At 45.1% G+C, this 23,396-nt stretch overlaps 1 protein-coding gene across 4 annotated transcripts in view; it reads right to left on the bottom strand.

The window, feature by feature from the left end:
* The window catches only part of LOC139265182 (kelch-like protein 4), a 224,549-nt gene that overhangs the window by 165,972 nt on the left and 35,181 nt on the right, over positions 1–23,396 (bottom strand). The window contains exons 3-4 of one of the 4 annotated variants that reach the window (XM_070882114.1): positions 18,116–18,139; positions 17,125–17,131 (exon numbers count right to left, since the gene is read on the bottom strand). The exons of the other annotated variants lie outside the window; for them this stretch is intronic. Of the exons in view, the coding sequence (XP_070738215.1) occupies positions 17,125–17,131; positions 18,116–18,139 (31 nt within the window). The remainder of the gene's footprint in view (positions 1–17,124; positions 17,132–18,115; positions 18,140–23,396) is intronic. 4 annotated transcript variants of the gene reach the window in all.

Here is a 23,396-nt window from a genome sequence, read left to right as displayed (position 1 = left end):
ACAACAGTGAAGTGACCGACAATCTGAGGAGGGTATTGCAAGTGGCCTCCGGAATGGTCCAGGCATCAGAAATGCTGTTTCAATATGCCAATATGCTGCGCATCGCAATGTGTGCCATGTTGTATTGACGGTCAGCTTCTGTCCGTGTCACGCGTAGGGGCGTCATGAGCCAGGTGGTGAGGCCGTACCATTTGTCTCCCAGTAGCCAGCTCTGCCCTTCTGGCTCAAACATGTCAGATATAACGCTGTCGTGTAGGATGAACACATCATGGGTGCTGCCAGGGTATCTCGCTTTGACTGACATGATGCGCTGCTTGTCGTCACACACGAGCTGCACATTGATGGAGTGGAAACCTTTTCTATTCCTGAACTGCTCAAAATCCTCCACAGGTGCTCGCAAGGCTATGTGGGTACAATCAATGCAGCCCTGTACCTTTGGGAAGCCAGCAATCCCGAGGAAGCCCACAGCCCTCTCATGGATCGCTTGTGCGGTCATTGGGAAATTGATGAAGTCATTTCTCCGTGCATACAGTGCATACAGAGGACCATTGGCATATTGAAACAGCGTTTCCGATGCCGGGACCATTCCGGAAGCCACTTGCAATACTCTCCTCAGATTGTCGGTCACTTCACTGTTGTGTGCTGCATGCTCCATAGCTTAGCCATTATGAGGTAAATGCAGGCATATATTGCATGTTGAGAGATTGCGCACACTTCTCCAGTTGTAGCCTGAAATGATCCCGAGGCATAGAAGGCAAGTGCAGCTGTTACCTTCACTTCAACAGACAAGGCAGTTGCCGTTCTGCTTCTGGGCTGCAAATCTGCTCTCAGCATATCACAGATCCCAACAACAACTTCTCTGTGGAAACGCAGCCTTTTGACACAATCAGACTCGCCCGTGTCCAGGTACGAGCGCCTGGCTCGATATTAGTGACATGAGTAAGGTCTCCTGCCCATCAGCCTACGGGCTATAGAAACATAGAAACATAGAAAATAGGTGCAGGAGCAGGCCATTCAGCCCTTCTAGCCTGCACCGCCATTCAATGAGTTCATGGCTGAACATGAAACTTCAGTACCCACTTCCTGCTTTCACGCCATACCCCTTGATCCCCCGAGTAGTAAGGACTTCATCTAACTCCCTTTTGAATATACTTAGTGAATTGGCCTCAACTACTTCCTGTGGTAGAGAATTCCACAGGTTCACCACTCTCTGGGTGAAGAAGTTTCTCCTTATCTCGGTCCTAAATGGCTTACCCCTTATCCTTAGACTGTGACCCCTGGTTCTGGACTTCCCCAACATTGGGAACATTCTTCCTGCATCCAACCTGTCCAAACCCGTCAGAATTTTAAACGTTTCTATGAGGTCCCCTCTCACTCTTCTGAACTCCAGTGAATACAAGCCCAGTTGATCCAGTCTTTCTTGATAGGTCAGTCCCACCACCCCGGGAATCAGTCTGGTGAATCTTCGCTGCACTCCCTCAATAGCAAGAATGTCCTTCCTCAAGTTAGGAGAACAAAACTGTACACAATACTCCAGGTGTGGCCTCACCAAGGCCCTGTACAACTGTAGCAACACCTCCCTGCCCCTGTACTCAAATCCCCTCGCTATGAAGGCCAACATGCCATTTGCTTTCTTAACCGCCTGCTGTACCTGCATGCCAACCTTCAATGACTGATGTACCATGACACCCAGGTCTCGTTGCACCTTCCCTTTTCCTAATCTGTCACCATTCAGATAATAGTCTGTCTCTCTGTTTTTACCACCAAAGTGGATAACCTCACATTTATCCACATTATACTTCATCTGCCACGCATTTGCCCACTCACCTAACCTATCCAAGTCACTCTGTAGCCTCATAGCATCCTCCTCGCAGCTCACACTGCCACCCAACTTAGTGTCATCCGCAAATTTGGAGATACTACATTTAATCCCCTCGTCTAAATCATTAATGTACAATGTAAACAGCTGGGGCCCCAGCACAGAACTCTGCGGTACCCCACTAGTCACTGCCTGCCATTCCGAAAAGTACCCATTTACTCCTAATCTTTGTTTCCTGTCTGACAACCAGTTCTCAATCCACGTCAGCACACTACCCCCGATCCCATGTGCTTTAACTTTGCACATTAATCTCCTGTGTGGGACCTTGTCGAAAGCCTTCTGAAAGTCCAAATATACCACATCAACTGGTACTCCTTTGTCCACTTTATTGGAAACATCCTCAAAAAATTCCAGAAGATTTGTCAAGCATGATTTCCCTTTCACAAATCCATGCTGACTTGGACCTATCATGTTACCTCTTTCCAAATGTGTTGCTATGACATCCTTAATAATTGATTCCATCATTTTACCCACTACCGATGTCAGGCTGACCGGTCTATAATTCTCTGTTTTCTCTCTCCCTCCTTTTTTAAAAAGTGGGGTTGCATTGGCTACCCTCCATTCCATAGGAACTGATCCAGAGTCTATGGAATGTTGGAAAATGATCACCAATGCATCCACTATTTCTATGGCCACTTCCTTAAGTACTCTGGAATGCAGACCATCAGGCCCTGTGCCTTCAATCCCATCAATTTCAGCAACACAATTTCCCAACTAATAAGGATTTCCCTTCGTTCCTCCTTCTTACTAGACCCTCTGACCCCTTTTATATCTAGAAGGTTGTTTGTGTCCTCCAAAGTACTTGTTCAATTGGTCTGCCATTTCTTTGTTCCCCGTTATGACTTCCCCTGATTCTGACTGCAGGGGACCTATGTTTGTCTTTACTAACCTTTTTCTCTTTACATATCTGTAGAAGCTTTTGCAGTCCGTCTTAATGTTACCTGCAAGCTTCCTCTTGAACTCTATTTTCCCTGCCCTAATCAAACCCTTTGTCCTCCTTTGCTGAGTTCTAAATTTCTCCCAGTCCCCAGGTTCGCTGCTATTTCTGGCCAATTTGTATGCCATTTCCTTGGCTTTAATACTATCCCTGATTTCCCTAGATAGCCACGGTTGAGCCACCTTCCCTTTTTTATTTTTACGCCAGACAGGAATGTACAATTGTTGTAATTCATCCATGCGGTCTCTAAATGTCTGCCATTGCCCATCCACAGTCAACCCCTTAAGTATCATTAGCCAATCTATCTTAGCCAATTCATGCCTCATACCTTCAAAGTTAGCCTTCTTTAAGTTCTGGACCATGGTCTCTGAATTAACTGTTTCATTCTCCATCCTAATGCAGAATTCCACCATATTATGGTCACTCTTCCCCAAGGGGCCTCGCACAATGAGATTGCTAATTAATCCTCTCTCATTACACAACACCCAGTCTAAGATGGCCTCCCCCCTAGTTGGTTCCTCGACATATTGGTCTAGAAAACCATCCCTTATGCATTCCAGGAAATCCTCCTCCACCGTATTGCTTCCAGTTTGGCTAGCCCAATCTGTGTGCATATTAAAGTCACCTATGACATTCCTGGTGCGGTGAGCTCTAATCAATTCTCTCCTATGCAGTGAATTGTTGGCTAACCATTGCATAATCCGTGGTGTTGACGGCAAAATGCAGCACCCATTCTGCAATTACAAATTTAAGTTTCAAACTGGCTATCTGACTGCCTCTCCCTGTCCCTGGCCGAATGGCCTCAGCTTCCCTCGCAGCTCGAAGGCTGCTTGCTGTGTCTTCGGCCGCCGTCAGCCACTGCCACCGCCCCTATCCCGTGGCCGAACAGCCTCAGCCTCCCTCGCAACTCGAAGACTGCTTGTTGTGTCTTCGGTCGCCGTCAGCCACTGCCGATGCCCCTATCCCGTGGCCGAATGGCCTCAGCCTCCCTCGCAACTCGAAGACTGCTTGTTGTGTCTTCGGCCCCCGTCAGCCACTGCCGATGCCCCTATCCCCTACATGGAAGGCCTGCCTGAAGCACCGCAGCTCGAAGACTGCTGCTGCTTCACAGAGGTAGGAATATTCAATATTTTGTCTTTGCTTTGTTTATATTTTTTTATTCAGGATGGCTCTTTATTTGTATAGGTAAGACTGTTGAATGCTTGTAGAATTTAATTACTTCCCTCCCTGCCCCCGTTCCCTATGCCTGATTTGTAACCTACGCCTGATTTCTAAAGTGTTGGCAAGTTTTTCTGAGCGTACAAAAATCTAGACTTACTCCATTCTAAGTTAGTTTGGAGTAAGTTTTCACTGCCTAAACTTTCAAACAGGCGTAAGTGGCCGGACATGCCCCCTTTTGAAAAAAAAATCTGTTCCAAAATGAAACTATTCTAAATGACGAGAACTGGAGCAAACTAAATGCCAAGAATTGCAATTTCTAAGATACTCCATTCATAACCAGTTGCTCCAAAAAAATAGGAGCAACTCAGGCCGAAACTTGACCCCTATGTTTTGCAATTAATGCCGCGCAGCCTGTCCTATAGCTTCGGGGGGTGGAGCCTTATGTCTACACCGAAAAAATTATGCCCCTCCTTCTGCGCATGCGCGAAAAAAAAGGACGTTTTTGACGTGATTGCTATGGGCACGCATGCCCAGTACAGCTCCTGGCCTGCATTCGGCCATTTTTAAAGAGCCAGTTGTGTGTGAGAACTTTAATTCTCAGTGGAAAAATCTGAGCTGCAAAACAAAATGCAACGTGGCTCAAGGACCAATAATTTCTTACAGAATGAAGTGGAGGCACTAGTTACTGTAATTGAGGCCAGATGGCACGAGCTGGACACCAGCAGAGGTCACATAAAAGTTTCACCAAAAGAAATGAAGAAATGCTGGAACCAACCTGTAGAGGATTATTGTGCAATGGTGACCACCCCGAGGTCTAGAGGCCAGTGCAAAAAGAATTGGCAAGACCATGGTCAAGTAGTTAATGTAAGTAATATTTTCATTTATTCAATGGGATTGCAATTGTAAATGTGACCATCTGTATATGTCCCATCCAGCAGAAAAAAACCCTCTCTAAAAAGCTATATTTTCTTCTTTACAGTAGAAAGTGGCACACAACGAAAGGAAAAGAACTCCAACAGGAGGAAGCCCGGCAAATCTGCACCCACTGACACCCTTGGAAGACAGGGTCGCTGCTTTGATGGGTCCTGCCTGGAGAAAAGCAATCACCACTGCACAAGCTGGGCCCACACTTGAGGGAGAGGGTAAATCCTGCAAATGCCACAGTCTGGCTTTGCTAACTGTTAAGTACTGCGCGAGCTAGCCATGCTTCAGTTCATGGGGATTTCTCCATCGGCTACGCTTCGGTTGATGCAATGTACTATCATTCATCGTGGTCCTTCAAATCAGCCTGCTGCCTGCACTGTGTGAGCCCTCTCATGCCACCCACCCTGCCCCCTCCTCTGCTGCTAACCATGTGTCTGTTCTGTTATATTTTGCAGAACTTGAGGTCAACCCTGACGATGCAGAAGAAGATTCAGACGAGGACAAGCCTGAAGAGGAGAACATCTTCCAATCCCACCTTCCAGACCAAGAGCATGGGGGTGAGGGGGAGGGAGAGGGGATGGATGAAGTCTCCACTGTTGTACTCACTTTGGAGGAAGTGCAGGTGCTGCCCATTGAGGTGCCAGCCCCTACCTTGAGTAATGGTTTGAGTGTTGATGGGACATTCTAAAGTTTCCCACCATCCGAGGCTGCAGGTTCCAGTAGGGTGCTGCGAGGCACACCCAGGGTCCCACCGTCCAAGGCTGCGGGTTCCAGTGGGGTGCAGTGAGGCACACCCAGGGCCCCACCGTCCCAGACTGCGGATCCCAATGGGATGCAGCGAGGCACACCCAGGGCCCCACCGTCCCAGACTGCGGGTCCCAATGGGATGCAGCAAGGCATACCCAGGGCCCCACAGTCCAAGGCTGCGGGTCCTAGTGGGGTGCAGTGAGGCACACCCAGGGCCCCACTGTGCCAGGCTGCGGGTGCCAGTGGGATGCAGCGAGGCACACCCAGGGCCCCACCGTCCGAAGCTGCGGGTCCCACTGGGATGCTGTGAGCCACACCTAGAGTGAGGAGGGGAAGAAGAGCTCGACAACACTCTCCTGAGGTGCAGGATCTAACAGATGTGGTTCAGATGATGGCAATGTATGCGGAGAGCATTGACCTTACGCGATCGCTCCTGGACACCATCAGTGGGTGATGAGGTATCGGGACTGTCGGGGGAAGTAACAACACTCTCACAAGAAATGGAAACGCTGTCCGGGAACATGGGGGAGGGAATATCTCAGTCAGCTGAAACCATGTCGGTGCACATGAGGGAGGGGATGTCGCAGTTGGCTGATGCGCTGTCAGTGAACATGAGGGAGGGAATGTTGCAGATAGTTCAGACACTCTCAATGAACATGAGGGAGGGAATATTACAGGTAGTTGAGACACTGGCTGGGTACATGAGGGAGGGAATTTTGGAGTTAGCTGCTGCATTAAGGGAACACGCCCAGACCCCGCGCCCATTGACAGAATCAACTGCCACTCCAATCCCCAGACCAGCCTCTGAAGAGGCCCAAGCCGGACTTTCCACATTACCGGCTGCCACCCTGCCTCCCCCCCTCTTCCCCACCCCCCCATCAAAAAGTGCGCATTACCCGTGATGGTCGAAAGAATAAGCTTTGTACCATCCTGAGAAACGCTGTGTCACCACCTGCGGGTAGGGATGGAGTCAACGAGACCAAGTGCTGTGAGCGGTCCTAGAATAAGGTGGAGGAGAGATGGGTGCAGCCTTTCTTTGCTGTTGTTATTATTATTATTGTTGTTGTTTCTGTTGTAACTGTTCTCAAATTAAAATTTTTTTGTAAGTTATATAAATTTACAAGTTTAAGAGTTTGTAAGTGATCTTAAAGTTTTTAAGTGATCTTAGAGTTTATAAGTGACCTTAAAGATTTTAAGTGATCTTAGAGTTTGTAAGTTATCTTAAAGTTTGTAAGTGACCTTAACTGAAAACATCAAAGTTTGATACAAGAGTATTTTTATTAAAGTTAAGTTAAGTACAAACAAATGTTTGCTAAACTTTTGAATAAAATATATTTTAAATTGTAATTGAATGATTTCCATTATTTGTTCCATTATTAACACACAACAATATTATGGAACAGGTCCAAACAGTAAACATTGTTCATTTGGAATAGTTGCCGCTGTGCCTTCAGCCAGCAAAGCGTTCACGGATGAGCAGCTGGCGCAAGGCTCGAGCAATCATTAAAGGGACACGATGGCCAGCCCTCCTCCGCTGTCGTGCGCCGGGTTCAGGTAGTTGCATGGCTTCTTCGTCCTTGTCCTCCTCGTCCTCCTCCTCACCATCAGCATCAAGTGGGTCTTCTACTACCAGCTGCTGCTGCCTCATGATGGCTGAGTTATGCAGCATGCAGCACACAACAGTGAACTGACCGACAATCTCAGGGGAGTATTGCAAGTAGCCTCCAGAATGGTCCAAGCATCGGAAACGCTGTTTCAAGTTGCAAATGGTCCTCTCTATTATGCTGCGCGTCGCATGTGTGACATGTTGTATTCCCGGTCAGCTTCCGTCCGGGTTACGTGTCGGGGCATCATGAGCCAGGTGTGAGGCTGTACCCTTTGTCTCCCAGTAGCCAGCTCTGCCCTTCTGGCTGCTGCTGAAACATGGCAGATATAGCGGTCTCGCATAGGATGAACGCATCATAGGTGCTCCCAAGGTATCTTACAAGTGACATGATGTGATGCACGTCGTCACACACGAGCTGCACACTAATGGAGTGGAAGCCTTTTTTGGTCCTGTACATCTCGGAATCCTTCAAACGTGCTCGCAAGGCGATGTGGGTACAATCAATGCAACCCTGTACCTTTGGGAAGCCAGCAATGCTGGAGAAGCCCACAGCTCTTTCACGCATTGCCTGGGCAGTCATGGGGAACTTTATATCGTCATTCCCCCGGGCATAGTGCAGCAATCACCTGCCGAATACAGACATGTGTTGCATGTTGAGAAATGGAGCACACGTCCCTAGTTGTGGCCTGGAACAATCCAGATGCATAGAATGAAATTGCAGCTGTAACCTTCACTTCACTGACAAAGCAGTCACCCTGACGCTTCTAGGTTGCAGGTCTGCTTTTACTAACTCACAGATCTCTTTGTGGAAACACAGCCTTCTGACACAGTCTGCATCACTCAGGTGCAGGTATGAACACCTGTCTCGATACACCCGATGTGGGTAAGGCCTCCTGCCCATCATCCTATGTGCTCTGAGCTTCTGCATGCGATGACATCGCATCAATTGTCGCCTCTGCAGCACCATCATACAGAAGGCTTGCATGAGCTATGGCATTGTCAGTATTGCCCCGATGATTAAATTGTATCTTTGCAAGAAGCTCAAAATGGCAGGCAGGACAAGCTTCTTTGTTGTTTCTCTCCCCAAGGTTCACGCCCTAGTATAGACCACACCCAGGTCTGAGCATGCGTAATAGGCTTGCTTAGATCGAATATACACTCCCCCCTCCCACCCCACCCGCCCCGGGCTTCATTTGATGCATAGTGGCATAGTGTAAGGGTTCTCATCCCTTCAGTTCAGCTTCCACACCCCACCCCCATGGCTTCTTTTGAAGCCGAGCCCCGAGCCCCTGTGTCCAGGTGAGGGACCGATTCTGCCGGCCGATGCTCCGACCCTTGATCCCAGTTTGGAAATGTTCAGTGGTGGCATGGCGCTTTAAAAAAAATCCAAATTTAAAGAAATGCATGAAACTTCCATGTTCTGCGATTTCAGTTGGAAAAATTTTAGCTTGCTGATGCATCTTTATGTGTTCTTGACTCCCTCCAAACCTTCGCCTAAAAACAATGGTGTCTTTCTGCACCAATTTTTTGATGTGCGCTGGTTTTTCTTAAATGCCCAGAATGCTTTTGGGAGTGGTCACATACGCCGTCCTAGGAGAAATGTAATTTGGCCAAACTTGCACAATTGTGAAAAACTGGTGCAGACATCAGGTTAAGTCCCCTATGACGCAAAAAACAAACCTAAAAATATCATAACTAACTGAGTTGGTGCACAATCTTTGGGGAAAATTAGATTTTTTAAATTTAGGCCAAAAAAACGGCGCAAATCACTGGGAAAAATGGAGCCCATACAGTTGATTAATTAGTTAAACACGGAAGTAGGAATTTACACCATTATAGATGTAATTCTCAGGTTTTGTTCAAAAGACTAACAAACCTGCAGAAGAGTCAGCTAAGTCCAGTAATATTAGTATATCTGAGATTGCCGAGGATACTATGAGAACTCCCTTCTTTTTTGAAAGTGCTGAGCAAGTAAATGGGGTCATGGTTTAATACCACCACCAGAAGACAGCACCTCCGATAATGCAGCACTTTCTCAGTGCTCCATAATGTGTAAACCTAAATTTTTTGTTCAAGTTCCTAATGGAGCTTGGACCCACCATCTTCAGATGTAGAGTGCTACCAGATGAGCCAAGCTAATAGTTACGGTGAATAATTTGGTGATAATTATACAAATAGAATGATTCTCAGCAAGGCAACTACACTGTAATTTAAATGTACTTTTATCTTCCCCTATAGTAGTGTTGTGGCAAAATAGTCAAACATTTGAAAGACATACATGTTCCATTTTGGTGGCCACACATTGGTACTGCTCACTGGTATAAAAGCCACTTCAATCCTAACAATAACTGCCGATCTAAGGTCCATTGGTTAGTGCCTAGTCTTGCAATAAACCAATTGGTCAGCATTAAGTATTTAAAATAATCTAATAGTTCTACTGCATGTAAGAATCAAAGTAACCAGGCCAAACAATGTAGCTCCAGTCAAGATGTCATTATGCCAGTTATTAATTGAATATTAAAAACAACAGCTTTGCCATATTTCTTGAGTTTAAAAAAATAAGTTGGGAATCTGCCACTCTTACCCTTACCCTCGCCCTTACAGACTTGTACATAGAAACATAGAAACATAGAAATTAGATGCAGGAGCAGGCCATTCGGCCCCTCAAGCCTGCACCGCCATTCAATAAGATCATAGCTGATCATGCAACCCTCACTGCACTCCCTCAATAGCAAGAATGTCCTTCCTCAGATTAGGAGACCAAAACTGAACACAATATTCCAGGTGTGGCCTCACCAGGCTCTGTACAACTGCAGTAAGACCTCCCTGCTCCTATACTCAAATCCTCTTGCTATGAAGGCCAACATGCCATTTGCCTACTTCACCGCCTGCTGTACCTGCATGCTAAACTTCAATGACTGATGTACCATGACACCCAGGTCCCAATGCACCTCCCCTTTCCTAATCTGTCACCATTCAGATAATATTCTGTCTTCCTGTTTTTGCCACCAAAGTGGATAACCTCACATTTATCCACATTATACTGCATCTGCCATGCATTTGCCCACTCACCTAACCTGTCCAAGTCACCCTGCAGCCTCTTAGCATCCTCCTCACAGCTCACACCGCCACCCAGCTTAGTGTCATCTGCAATCTTGGCGATATTACACTCAATTCCTTCATCTAAATCATTGATGTATATTGTAAATAGCTGGGGTCCCAGCACTGAACCCTGCGGCACCCCACTGGTCACTGCCTGCCATTCTGAAAAGGACCCGTTTATTCCGACTCTCTGCTTCCTGTCTGCCAACCAGTTCTCTATCCACGTCAATTCATAACCCCTAATGCCATGTGCTTTAATTTTACACACCAATCTCTTTTGTGGAACCTTGTTAAAAGCCTTTTGAAAGTCCAACTACATTGGTTCTCCCTTGTCCACTCTACTCGTTACATCCTCAAAAAATTTGAGAAGCTTTGTCAAGCATGGTTTCCCTTTCATAAATCCATGGTGACTTGGACCGATCCTGTCACTGCTTTCCAAATGCGCTGCTATTTCATCTTTAATAATTGATTCCAACATTTTCCCCACCACCAATGTCAGGCTAACCAGTCTATAATTCCATGTTTTCTCTCTCCCTCCTTTTTTAAAAAGTGGTGTTACATTAGCTACCCTCCAGTCCACAGGAACTGATCCAGAGTCAATAGAATGTTGAAAAATGATCACCAATGTATCCACTATTTCTATGGTCACTTCGTTATGTACTCTGGGATGCAGCCTATCAGGCCCTGGGGATTTATCGGCCTTCAATCCCATCAATTTCCCTAACACAATTTCCTGACTAATAAGGATTTCCTTCAGTTCCTCCTTTTCACTAGACCCTCGAACCCCGAGTATTTCCGAAAGGTTATTTGTGTCTTCCTTGGTGAAGACAGAACCGAAGTATTTGTTCAATTGGTCTGCCATTTCTTTGTTCCCCATTATAAATTCATCTGATTCTGACTGCAACGGACCTATGTTGGTCTTCACTAATCTTTTTCTCTTGACGTATCTATCGAAGCTTTTGCAGTCAGTTTTTATGTTCCCGGCAAGCTTCCTCTCATACTTTATTTTCCCCCTCCTAATTAGACCCTTTGTCCTCCTCTGCTGAATTCTAAATTTCTCCCAAATTTCAGGTTTGCTGCTTTTTCTGGCCCATTTATATGCCTCTTCCTTGAATTTAACACGATCCCTAATTTCCCTTGTTAGCCACAGTTGAGCTACCTTCCCCATTTAATTTTACTCCAGACAGGGATGTGCAATTGTTGAAGTTCATCCATGTAATCTATAAATGTCTGCCATTGCCTATCCACTGTTAACCCTTTAAGTATCATTTGCCCGTCTATCCTAACCAATTCACGTCGCATAAGTTCAGGACTCTAGTCTCTGAATTAACACTGTCACTCTTCATCTTAATAAAGAATTCTACCATATCATGGTCACCCTTCCCCAGGGGCCTCACACAACAAGATTGCTAATTAGTCCTCTCTCATTACACAATACCCAGTCCAGGATGGACAGCTCGCCAGTTGGTTCCTTGATATATTGGTGTAGAAAGCCATCCCTAATACACTAATACACTCCAGGAAATCCTCCTTCACCGCATGTTGACTTCACTTTCAGATTTAAGTATTTTCATCCTTTAATTCTCCTCACTGGTAAGTTTTCAAAGTTTTTAGAAACTGGTTTATCACGTCAAGCATTTGCAGAGTGGATGGATTCAATTGGAATGTGTACAACTTAGTTTAACATTTCGAGAATTATTATGGATGTGCTATGGGGACTGTCTGGTTTTCTTTACAAATGACAGCATGGATATGGGTTTTTGCCTCAAATCTGCATAACAGACAAGCTAGCAATTTATTCACTTGATTCCCTCGCTCATAAAACTATTACCTAGATTTAAAACTAATAAATTCTATTATGTTGCCCATCACACTGTTAAACTCATATTTCTGACTTGAGTCATCAGCAGCTTTCAAGGCCACAGTTACAACGTTCAGTTTTTAATCACTGGCTCTTTCTACTCTCAATGTTCTCACATATAACATTCACTCTTTAATACAAATCTTAAAGGCATATTACAAAAGTATTTTTTTCCTGAATTATGCTGAATGTATTTGTCGTATGTCTGGATCTTTTGATCAATAGAAGTACTTAAGTTATGATAAGGTAAGGTAGTTAATAGTTTTTCTCTGTTTTGTTCAGTTCTGAAATATTGTAGCATGTTGTGTTCTGAAATATTGATTGATAGTGTGATTGGCAGACTAACAGATGTAAATATTGATCCTATTGAAAGAACAAAGTTTTTTAAGATTATCAAGTAATTTAATCTTGTGTAAAAATTTTGGGCTAAAAATTCGTGGCCGCCACGAGAGTTGCCGATGTCACCGCACCCCCGGGTTAATGGCTGCTGAAAATGGTTGAAGCTTTCGAGGAGAAAAAAAATCACATTAGCTATTGAAGATTTTTAGCCCAGCTTTAACTCGCCATGTAATGCCGTCCCAGTGGCCTTAGTGCAGGCATCGGAGGCAAAGTTGCCGACCAGAAGCGGCGTTCCATCTTCTAACAACTTCTGGAAACGAGGCAATGAGTTCACCAGATATTGTGGGACATTAAGAGGGCAATGCATTTATAGAGCACTGCCTTCTGAACTAATAAAAATAAAAATGAAGTAAAAAAAATGCAGATTTCAGCCCTTACTGCCTTTTAAAAAAAATATTAAAAAGGAATCCCGAATGGGAGACTTCTGCACTTAAAGCTAAATTCTCTTCTGCACCTTAAAAATGGGAAAATGCCTCAGCACAATGGCTCAGCAAGCCAGGGAAGGGGCACCCAGGGTCTCGAATGCAGCACTCCAGCTCTGTCTAGGGGGTCAACACTACAAGAGAGATCCTCTACCCATGGGGCCAAGAAACCCTCCAGAAAGAACAATATAGGACCACATCACTAAGGCTATCCCTGCCAGCAGTGTTGCCCCCACCACCTGGCTCCAGCATCAAAAGAAGCTTCATGATCTCAGACCATTGGTTAAGGTCAGTGAATGCATTGTCAAAAGCCATCTCCTATCAACTGCATCACTAGCCTCACACACTTCTCAATACCGGACTCCCCCTGTGCCCCCATCACTCACCTACCAGTAATCTGTACCAATCACGAGGCACACCTCCCATTTCTAGCCTCACCTTATCACCTTGGAGGAGACAGTGCAGGCCATTCTTGGCAGAGGCATGACTGAGCCTTTGGCCAGCGGCGGGGCAGAAAGGATACAAGATGCTGGTATCCTCATAGATTATCCTCCTTTTGGCATGCACCTCTTGCTTCCTACCCTCCCCTGACCACAACTCCACCCTTGTGCCTTCCTCAATTCATAAACCCAAGAAATGCAGTCTGCCCAGCCAGTGGTTGACCAAGAAAAGAGAGGAGAGTGAAAATGAAAAAGAAGAAGAAGCAACTCATTCATCACTCAATTTCACACTCCCAGGGACCAGCTCCTCGAGAATGTCCTGCAAGGCCATTTGCAGTGTCCCCTACTGAAAGTCAGCAGCCTTCCATCAGCCAATCTGCAGCCACTGGGGTAACACTGTGTGACATCATTAGGATAGGCAAACGCACACACAAGACCATCACTAAAGGAATGTACAAGGGTGATGAGTTGATTTTTTGATGTCATATTGGATGGATAGATGTATAAAGTTGGATTGGAAAGTTTATTTTGTGGTGGCTTCCATTTCAGCATTGTGGCCAAGAGGACACTGTGATGGTCAGTAACAGAAACAAGGTGAGATGTGGGACAAATGTTGAAAGGGGAATTGAGGTTGTGGTCATTGGTACCGCAGGTGGATGATTCCATCTCAGATATCCCAACCAGAAAGAGGCAATCTAGGTTGCATCCATTCTTCTGCTTCTTCCTCTTCGGCTTTCTCCTCTTCTGTTTTTTCATCTTTGGCTACTTACTCTTCTGTTTCTTTATCTTCTACACCTTCCTCTTCTGCGTCTTCCTCTTCCCTCTGCAAGTGAATGCTGGAAATTTGAAATGACAACATAAAATGCTGGAAATACTCAGTGGGTCAAGCAGCATCTTGACCTGAGACATGAACTCTGTTTCTCTCTCCACAGATGCTGCCTGACTTGCTGAGTATTTCCAGCATTGTCTGTCTTTTCAGAGGCCTTCCTTTACCATCTGAAGCTTTGCAAATGGTGAGCAGCACTCCCTACTTAACAATTAAAAAACTTTTAACATGTATTGCAGCAAGCCAATACTTCAATAAAATCTAAAAAATCGAGTCCAAAAGCTTAAATGCAAACTTACCTGAAAGATGTGAATGCCCCTTTAAGAGGTGCTAACAGCACCGATGTCAGTCTGCGGCACGATAGGTTTACATGGCGAACTTAAGACCCAGCACTGAAACTCAGCACTAAGGTCCAAGTTTGCCAAGGGACATTATGTTGATGTTGCACGCCGACTCATGTCACCTCTCCCTCATTTAAATTGCAGGGCCATCGATCTTACCAGCACCACTGCCGGGCCTTGGAAAATGGTGGACTCTGCACTTTCACCACAAACTGGCGAAAGAGCGATGGATGCTCTCTTCAGCTACTTTTTGCCAGTATTGGGTGGCGTTTAGCCCCTGAATTTTTAGCCCAAATCCTAGAGATTTGTCCAGAGTTTTGGAGAGATCGGCTGCAACAAGGCATCAGTAGGAGAATCTGAGAATTGTCATTGCTTCTAGGATGGCACCCATACCTGCTTCCACTGACACCTTGCAATAGAATCTTAACAGTACCATTTCAAAGGGCTTTCAGGACTTTATTGGGACTTCTTGATTTGTTCTCCAGATGACTATTAACCAAACGAGAAAATACCCATCACTGATGGGCTGCCAAAAATGGTAACTCAAGATGCTGCTCTCTCTCAGGATAGTGACACTGTTATTCCATCTCTTGGACACCTCTGACGACAACACAGGAAGGAGCTTCATGCCAAAGCCAGGCAACCATTGTGAGCGCAAAGGAGATGCAGCCAGATGTGGGGGGGGTCCTTCAAAGACTTCCCCGAGACACGGATATCCTCAGTTTTTGAAGGCTCCAGGGGATATGTCCCAGCATCCCAAGGCACTTCATAAGAGCGTTGGCCAAAGACTGCCCTAAGTGGAGAAAGTGCATCCGGGAGGGCGCTGAGCACTTCGAATCTCGTCGCCGAGAGCATGCAGAAATCAAGCGCAAACAGCGGAAAGAGTGTGCGGAAAACCAGTCCCACCCACCCCTTCCCTCAACGAATATCTGTCCCACCTGTGACAGAGTCTGTGGCTCTCGTATTGGACTGTTCAGCCACCAAAGAACTCACTTCAGGAGGAGAAGCATGTCTTCCTCGATTCCGAGGGACTGCCTATGAATCAATCAAACTTAATTTGACATCAAGCCACACAAGGAGATATTAGAACAAGTGACCAAAAGCTTAGTCAGAGAGGTTATTTTTAAGGAGTATCTTAAAGGAAGAGAGAGAGAGTGGTAGAGAGATGAGGTCTAGGGAGATAAACACAGAGCTTAGGGAAAAAGGCAGCTGAAGACACAACCACCAATCATGGAGTGATTAAAATCGGGGTTGCACAAGAGGCCTTAATTGGAGGAATGCAAAGATCTCGAAGGGTTGTACAGCTGGATGAGGTTACAGAGATAAGGATGGACGAGGTCATGGAGGAATTTTGAAAAAAGGATGAGACTTTGAAAGTCGAGCAGTTGCTGGACCAGAAGCCAATGTAGGTCAGTGAGCATAGGGGTGATGGGTGAACGGGACTGGTGCGAGTTAGGATATGGAGACCAGTTTTGGATGAGCTCAAATTTATGTTGGCTTGAGCATGGGAGGCCGGTCAAGAGAGCATTGAAATGGTCGAGTCTAAAGGTAACAAAGGCATGGATGAGAGTTTCAGCAGCAGATGAGCTGAGGCAGGGGCGGAGTCGGGCGATGTTATGGAAGTGGAAATGGCGGTCTTGGTTATGGCGTGGATATGTAGTCGGAAGATCATCTCAGGGTCAAATATGATACCAAGGTTGCAGCAGTCTGGTTCAGCCTCAGACAGTTGTTCGGGAGAGGGATGGAGTCAGTGGCTAGGAAATGAGTTGGCGGGGACCGAAGACAATGGCTTTGGTCTTCACAATATTTTGCTAGAGGAAATTTCTGCTCATCCAGTACCGGATGTCAGACAAGCAGTGTGACAAATGAGAGACAGTGAAGGGTTCGAGAGGGGTGGTGGTGAGTTAGAGCTGGGTGTCATCAACGTACATGTGGAATCTCATGTTGTGTTTTCAGATGATGTTGTCGAGGGGCAGCATGTTGATGAGAAACAGGAGGGGCCAAGGATAGATCCTTGGGGGACACCAGAGGTAACAAAAAGGGTATTCTGGTTTCCAATCAATCATCCTGATTGTGTTTTGTCTCAACAATGCAGGGATGGTTGATAGATGAATTATAAACAATTCCTGGCTGCTTCCTGGTTGGCAGACATTGATTGGCATCACACAGTAGCACTAAATGGAACCCACTTCCAGTTTATAAAATTAAGGATTTTCTCAAATGAGGCCTTCAATGGCACCCCATGAATTCCTTCACGGCAAATGAGCCAAAGGTGGGCAGAGGAAACATTACAAGGACACTCTCAAAGCCTCCCTGATAAAGTGCAACATCCCCACTGACACCTGGGAGTCCCTGGCCAAAGACCGCCCTAAGTGGAGGAAGTGCATCCGGGAGGGCGCTGAGCACCTCAAGTCTCATCGCCGAGAGCATGCAGTAATCAAGGCAGGCAGCGGAAAGAGCTATCTGTCTATTGGGGTACCGCAGTGCTGGGACCCCAGCTATTTACAATATACATTAATGATTTAGACAAAAGAATTCAAGGTAATATCTCCAAGTTTGCAGATGACACTAAGCTGGGTGTAAGTGTAAGCTGTGAGGAGGATGCTAAGAGGCTGCAGGCTAACTTGGACAGGTTAGCTGAGTGGGCATATACATGGCAGATGCAGTATAATGTAAATAAATGTGAGGTTATCCACGTTGGTGGTAAAAACAAGAAGGCAGATTATTATTTGAATGGTGACAGATTAGTAAAAGGGGAGGTGCAACGAGACCTGGGTGTCATGGTACATCAGTCATTGAAAGTTGGCATACAGGTACAGCAGCCGGTGAAGAAGGCAAATGGCATGTTGGCCTTCATAGCGAGAGAATTTGAGTATAGGAGCAGGGAGGTCTAACTACAGTTGTACAGGGCCTAGGTGAGGCCACACCTTGAATATTGTGTACAGTTTTGGTCTCCTAATCTAAAGAAGGACATTCTTGCTATTGAGGGAGTGCAGCGAAAGTTCACCAGGCTGATTCCCGGGATGACAGGACTGACATATGAAGAAAGATTGGATTGACTAGGCTTATATTCAATGGAATTTATAAGAATGAGAAGGGATCTCACAGAAACATATCAAATTCTGACGGGATTGGACAGGTTAGATGCAGGAAGAATGTTCCCGATGTTGGGGAAGTCCAGAACCAGAGGTCACAGTCTAAGGATATGGTGGGGTAAGTCATTTAGGACCGAGATGAGGAGAAACCTCTTCACTCAGAGAGTTGTGAGCATATGGAATTCCCTACTACAGAAAGTTGTTGAGGCCAGTTCGTTAGATATATTCAAAAGGGAGTTAGATGTGGCCCTTTAAGCTAAAAGGATCAAGGGGTATGAAGAGAAAGCAGGAATGGGGTAATGAAGTTGCATGATCAGCCATGATCATATTGAATGGTGGTGCAGGCTCGAAGGGCCGAATGACCTACTCCTGCACCTATTTTCTATGTTTCTGTCCCACCTGTGATAGGGACTGTGCTTTTCGTATTGGACTGTTCAGCCACCTAAGGACTCATTTTTAGAGTGAAAGCAAGTCTTCCTCGATTCCAAGGGACTGCCTATGATAATGATGCCTGGGGGAATCCAGCCAGCCTATAAAAGTTGAGTGCTCACTCTCTTTGTTTTACAGAGTCCATTCAGAATGTAATTAATTGAGATTTCCGCCTGAACAGAGCATTTGTAACCTTCTTAATAAAACAGGGGTAGGCTATTCAGCCCCTCAGGCTAGTTACATCATTCAATGGATAGATTTTTGAACTCTAGGGGAATCAAGGGAAATGGAGACCAGGTGGGAAACTCGAGCTGAGGTCGAAGATCAGCCGTGATCTTATTGAATGACGGAGCAGGCGAAGGGCATATGACCTTGATTCGCTTACCTGATAAAATCTGTCAATCTCAGTCTTGAAAATTTTAATTCACCCAGCACCCACAGACTTTTGGGCAATAGATTTCTACATTTCCACTACCCTTTGTATGAAAAATTGCTTCCTTAATTCATTCATGAATAGCATAGCTCTAATTTTAAGATTGTACTCCCTTATTCTGGGTTCCCTTATATGAAGTATACACAACTTTTTCTGTTTATCTGTGTCCTTTGGTTATCTACCCTCCTGCCAGTGACCCTATCTACTCTATCAAAACCCTTCATAATTTTGACTACCTCTATTAAATCTGTCCTTAACCTTCTCTGCTCTAAGGAGAACAATCATAGAATCATAGGGCTCAGGTTTCGGCTCGAGTTGCTCCTTTTTTTGGGAGTAATTAGTTTAGAATGGAGTACCTTAGAAATTACAAATCTCGGCATTTAGTTTGCTCCAATTCTAGCGAGTTAGAATAGTATTGTTTTAGAACAGTTTTTTTTTCAAAGGGGGCGTTACCAGCCACTTACGCCTATTTTGCAAGTTTAGGCAGCGAAAATTTACTCCAAACTAACTTAGAATGGAGTAAGTGTAGATTTTTGTACGCTCAGAAAAACCTTGCCTACACTTTATAAATTAGGCGCAGGGAACGAGAGATGAGGCGGGTGGGGGGGAGGGAAGGGAAGTTAGAGTGAAGTTAGGGAATTTTACAAGCAGTAAACACTTCACTTTTACAAATAAAGAGCTATCATCAATAATAAATGATAAATAAATCAATAAATCAATCAATAAATCAATCCAAAAAAAAATTAAAGATCAATCAATAAATAAAACATTTAAAGTTTCTACTCACCTACTGCAGCACCAGGAGCCCTCCAACATCCTGCTGGTAGGTGCCGGGCGGGCGGATCCCGCCGCCGCCGAGGACGGCGAGGACGTCGAGGACTTCGGGCGGGGTCCACCCCCAGCAGATGCTCACCGCCCAGGACTTCGGGTGGGCCCCGCCGCCACCGAGGACCCCACTTCGGGCGGGGCCTGCCCCCAGCAGACAACGAACCGCCGCCCAGGACTTCGGGTGGGCCCCGCCGCCAACGCCGAGGACTTCGGGCAGGGCCTGCCCTCAGCAGATACCAGACCGCCGACCAGGACTTCGGGCGGGCCCTGACGCTGCCGACGAGGATGCCGGGTGGGCCGCTGCTGAAGCGGTAAGGGCAGGCAGGCCACTCAGCCCGGGATTGGGGCGACGTCCCTTCGGCCAGGGATAGGGTTGTCGCCCGGAGACAGAACGCGCTGGGAGGGCCAGGAGCTACTGCGCACACGTGTAGCCTCCACTGCGCACGCGCGCAGCTGCTGGCACTGTTTTTGGTGCAGGGCTGTAGCTCCGCCCCAGCAGCTCCTGCTGTGCCACGCCGAGGTGGAAACGGGCCTACAGATATTAGAGAATCGCGAGGTAAGTATTTGGCGCAATTTCTGTTCTACAAATTAGGCGGGCCTCTCCGATGTGCGCCGTTCTAGCGCGGGTCCGAAACTTGAATCCATAGAATGGTACAGCACAGAAAGAGGCCATTCGGCCCATCATGTTTGTGCCGGCTCTTTGTTGAGAGTTTATCCTATTACATCCCTGCCCTTTCCCCATAGCACTGTAAAATGTTTCCCTTCAACCTTTTATCCAATTCCCTTTTGAATCTTCTAGTCTCTCTACTTAACTGAAATCCCAAATTTCTGCTACAATTCTAATAAATATCCTTTTTGCACCTTCGCTAATGCCTACACATCCTTTCTAAAGTGTGATGCCCAGAATAGGACACAATACCCCAGCTGAGGCCTAACCGGTGTTTTATAAAGGATTAGCATAACTTCCTTGCTTTGGTACTCTGTGCCATTATTTATAAAGCTAACGATCCTGTCTGCTTTTTTACCAGCCTTCTCAACTTGCCCTGCCACTTTCAATGATTTGTGTACATACAACCCATGTTCTCTCTGTTCCTGCACCCCTTTAAAATTGTATCATTCAGTTTATATTGCCTCTCCTGATTCTTCCTTACAAAATGCGTCAATGAATAATGAATTGTCCAGTTAATCTCACACAATTAATGTAACATGACCTAGTTCACCATCAAAACAAACCGCATATTTCCTCCCCAACTCCATCAGTTTTATAATATGTAGTAAGCTTGACCACACTCAGTTGAGCATCTCTAAGCGTGAGAAAGAAACCTGGAAAATAAAGTTCACACATGTTCCTGTATTGTATATCATAGCATGTTGCTTATTTCTATTGTAACCCACAAGTACTCCTGAAGTATAGATGATAAAGAAAAAATATTTTTTTAAAAGGTACTTGTCCGTAGGAAAGCAGCAGACTTCTCCAGATGCTCGTGGAAAAAAATGTTGAACTTTATGCAGCTGTCCCATGAGCTGTGTGAGGCAAAAACCTCTAGGAACAGGAAGGATGCCTTCTTCTTAACAATGTCTATTTATTCAAAGTTTAACCCTTTCCAAGCCGCAAAATGGATTTCTAATTATAATTGTCGGAATTCACAATAATTATGGTTACTTTGAATGGAAAAATGTTGTTTAAATCCTTAGAAGGAGCATTTTTTTGTCAGTTCAAATCCTCAGAAAACTGCCAAACTGCCCAGTGATCTGGTCTGGCTGCACTTAGGGAAAAGTTTCCAATTCTGGTCACTGCAATACAAGGAGGCCATCCAAGCCCAAGTGGCGATGCAGGGGAGAGTAATGAGGATGGTGCTCACTCGCAGAGCAAAGAGCTATGAGATACAGCTTGACAAACTAAGGCCCCTCGGCCTCATAATGAGACATCTCAGAGGGCAAGATATGTAACAGGATAGAGAAAGTGAACCAGTACTTTCAGATATCCCAGGGCAGCAGAAGAGGTCACAGATTCAGGGCTTTGAGCGACAAATTGAGAACAGATATCGGGAAATATTTCTTCACACATAGGGTGATCAAGAACTGAACAAATTGGCAAGAAGGGTGGTTGAGGCCAGAACAGTAGTCTAAGTTAAGAAACAGCCAGATGTAGTAAATATGTGTCTCATTGTGTAGAAAGATACTATCGAATGAACTGAAGGTAATTCATCATCTAAACTTATTTCCTCTTTAATAATAAATATTGTTGTGCAAGAAGATAATGAACTGGAGAGAGCTTGCTTTCTTAATGATGAAGATAATGAGTAAATCCTGAGAGACTTAATAGTATTGTGAAAAATGTTACAATTTCCATATTAATAAGTATGTATTTATATAGTGCTATATAGTAAAACGTCCAAGGTGCTTCATAGGAGCATTGTCAAACAAAATTTAACACCAAAGCACCTGAGGAGATATTAGGGCAGATGAGAGGTTGGTTTTAAAGAGCGTCTTAAAAGAGGAAGCAGAGTTAGAGAGGTGGAGAGGTTTAGGGCCTTGGCAGCTGAAGACATGGCTGCCAATGGTGGATTGATTAAAATTAGGGATGCCCAAGAGGCCAGAATTGGAAGCGCGCAGATATCTCGGAGGGTTGTAGGGCTGGAGGAAATTGCAGAGATAGGAAGGGTGAGGTCTTCAGAATCAAGGGGCAAGTTTATGTAAACCAAGGTTTTTAACCATATCATTGGTATGTTAAAGCGATGTAAGCATTCTGTTCTGTTCATTATCAAAGTTGTTTTAATAAATTAAGGCACAAAGATCACATTATAACACTTTCAGCACGGACACAAGAAGATTGCATTAGCCAATTACAACATTGCTATCCATATCACCGTGATCCAATGGTTACTGAGTAATCAGAATAAACATTAGATAACTATTTTAGAGATTCAAAAAACCCTTAAAACCTGAAATCACATCAGAAAATGCTTTAAGAACGCAGAGGTCAGTCAGTGTGACAGAGTTCTGGCAAAGGCTCGCTACAAAATATGATGCTTTCTTTTGCCTATCCAGATGCTGATGGACCCACCTTGTATTTCCAGAAGTTTCTGTTTGTATTTTGGATTATAATCAATAGCTCCCTATTCCAAACTTTCAGAAATTTGCATTCTTAGATAAAAGAAAAAAATTGACCAATTTCAAGTTTAGTTTGAAACTACATGACATGAGTTGAACAGTACTAGATAGATATTAGCATCAATTCAATGGTACCATTCATGCCTCCAAGTGAGAAGCTTATGGGTCCAAGGCCTACTCCAGAGACTTGAGCACATCATTTAGGCTCGCATTTAAATGCAGTACTGTACGGAGGGAATACGGCATTTTTGGAGGTGCTGTCTTTTAGATGAAACTTTACACCAAGGCCCTCTCTGGTGGCTGTAAAAGATCCCATGGCACTATTTGAAGAAGAGCAGGGAGTACTTCTGGTGTCCAGGCCAATATTTATTCCTCAACCAACAGTATCAAAAACAAATGATCTGTCGTTTATCTCATTGCTGTTTGTGGGATCTTGTGTGCGGATTGTTTGTGTGCCTCTGCAATATGACAGTGACTATACGTCAACAGAACTTCATTATCTGCGAGGTGCTTAAGGACATCCTGAGGTCATGAACAGTGCTTATATAAATGTAAGTTTTTTGTTTATGATTGCAAACAAACATTAAAACTGGTGACAACTGTCATCTTCTATTCACTGTTGAATATTAGCTATATAAAAGGGTCAAATATTTATTTAATATACTCATCATTGTAAATTACAGACATAAGAACATAAGAAATAGGAGCAGGAGTAGGCCATTAGCCCCTCGGGCATGCTCCGCCATTCAATAAGATCATGGCTGATCGGATCATGGGCGCAGCTCCACTTCCCTGCTCGCTCCCCATAACCCTTTATTCCCTTATCGCTCAAAAAATCTGTCTATCTCCACC

This window comes from Pristiophorus japonicus, chromosome 6 (assembly GCF_044704955.1).
Source record: "Pristiophorus japonicus isolate sPriJap1 chromosome 6, sPriJap1.hap1, whole genome shotgun sequence".
Lineage (NCBI taxonomy): Eukaryota > Metazoa > Chordata > Chondrichthyes > Pristiophoridae > Pristiophorus > Pristiophorus japonicus.
Note: the sequence above shows the minus strand (reverse complement) of the source record. Positions and strands in the feature narration are given on the sequence as shown.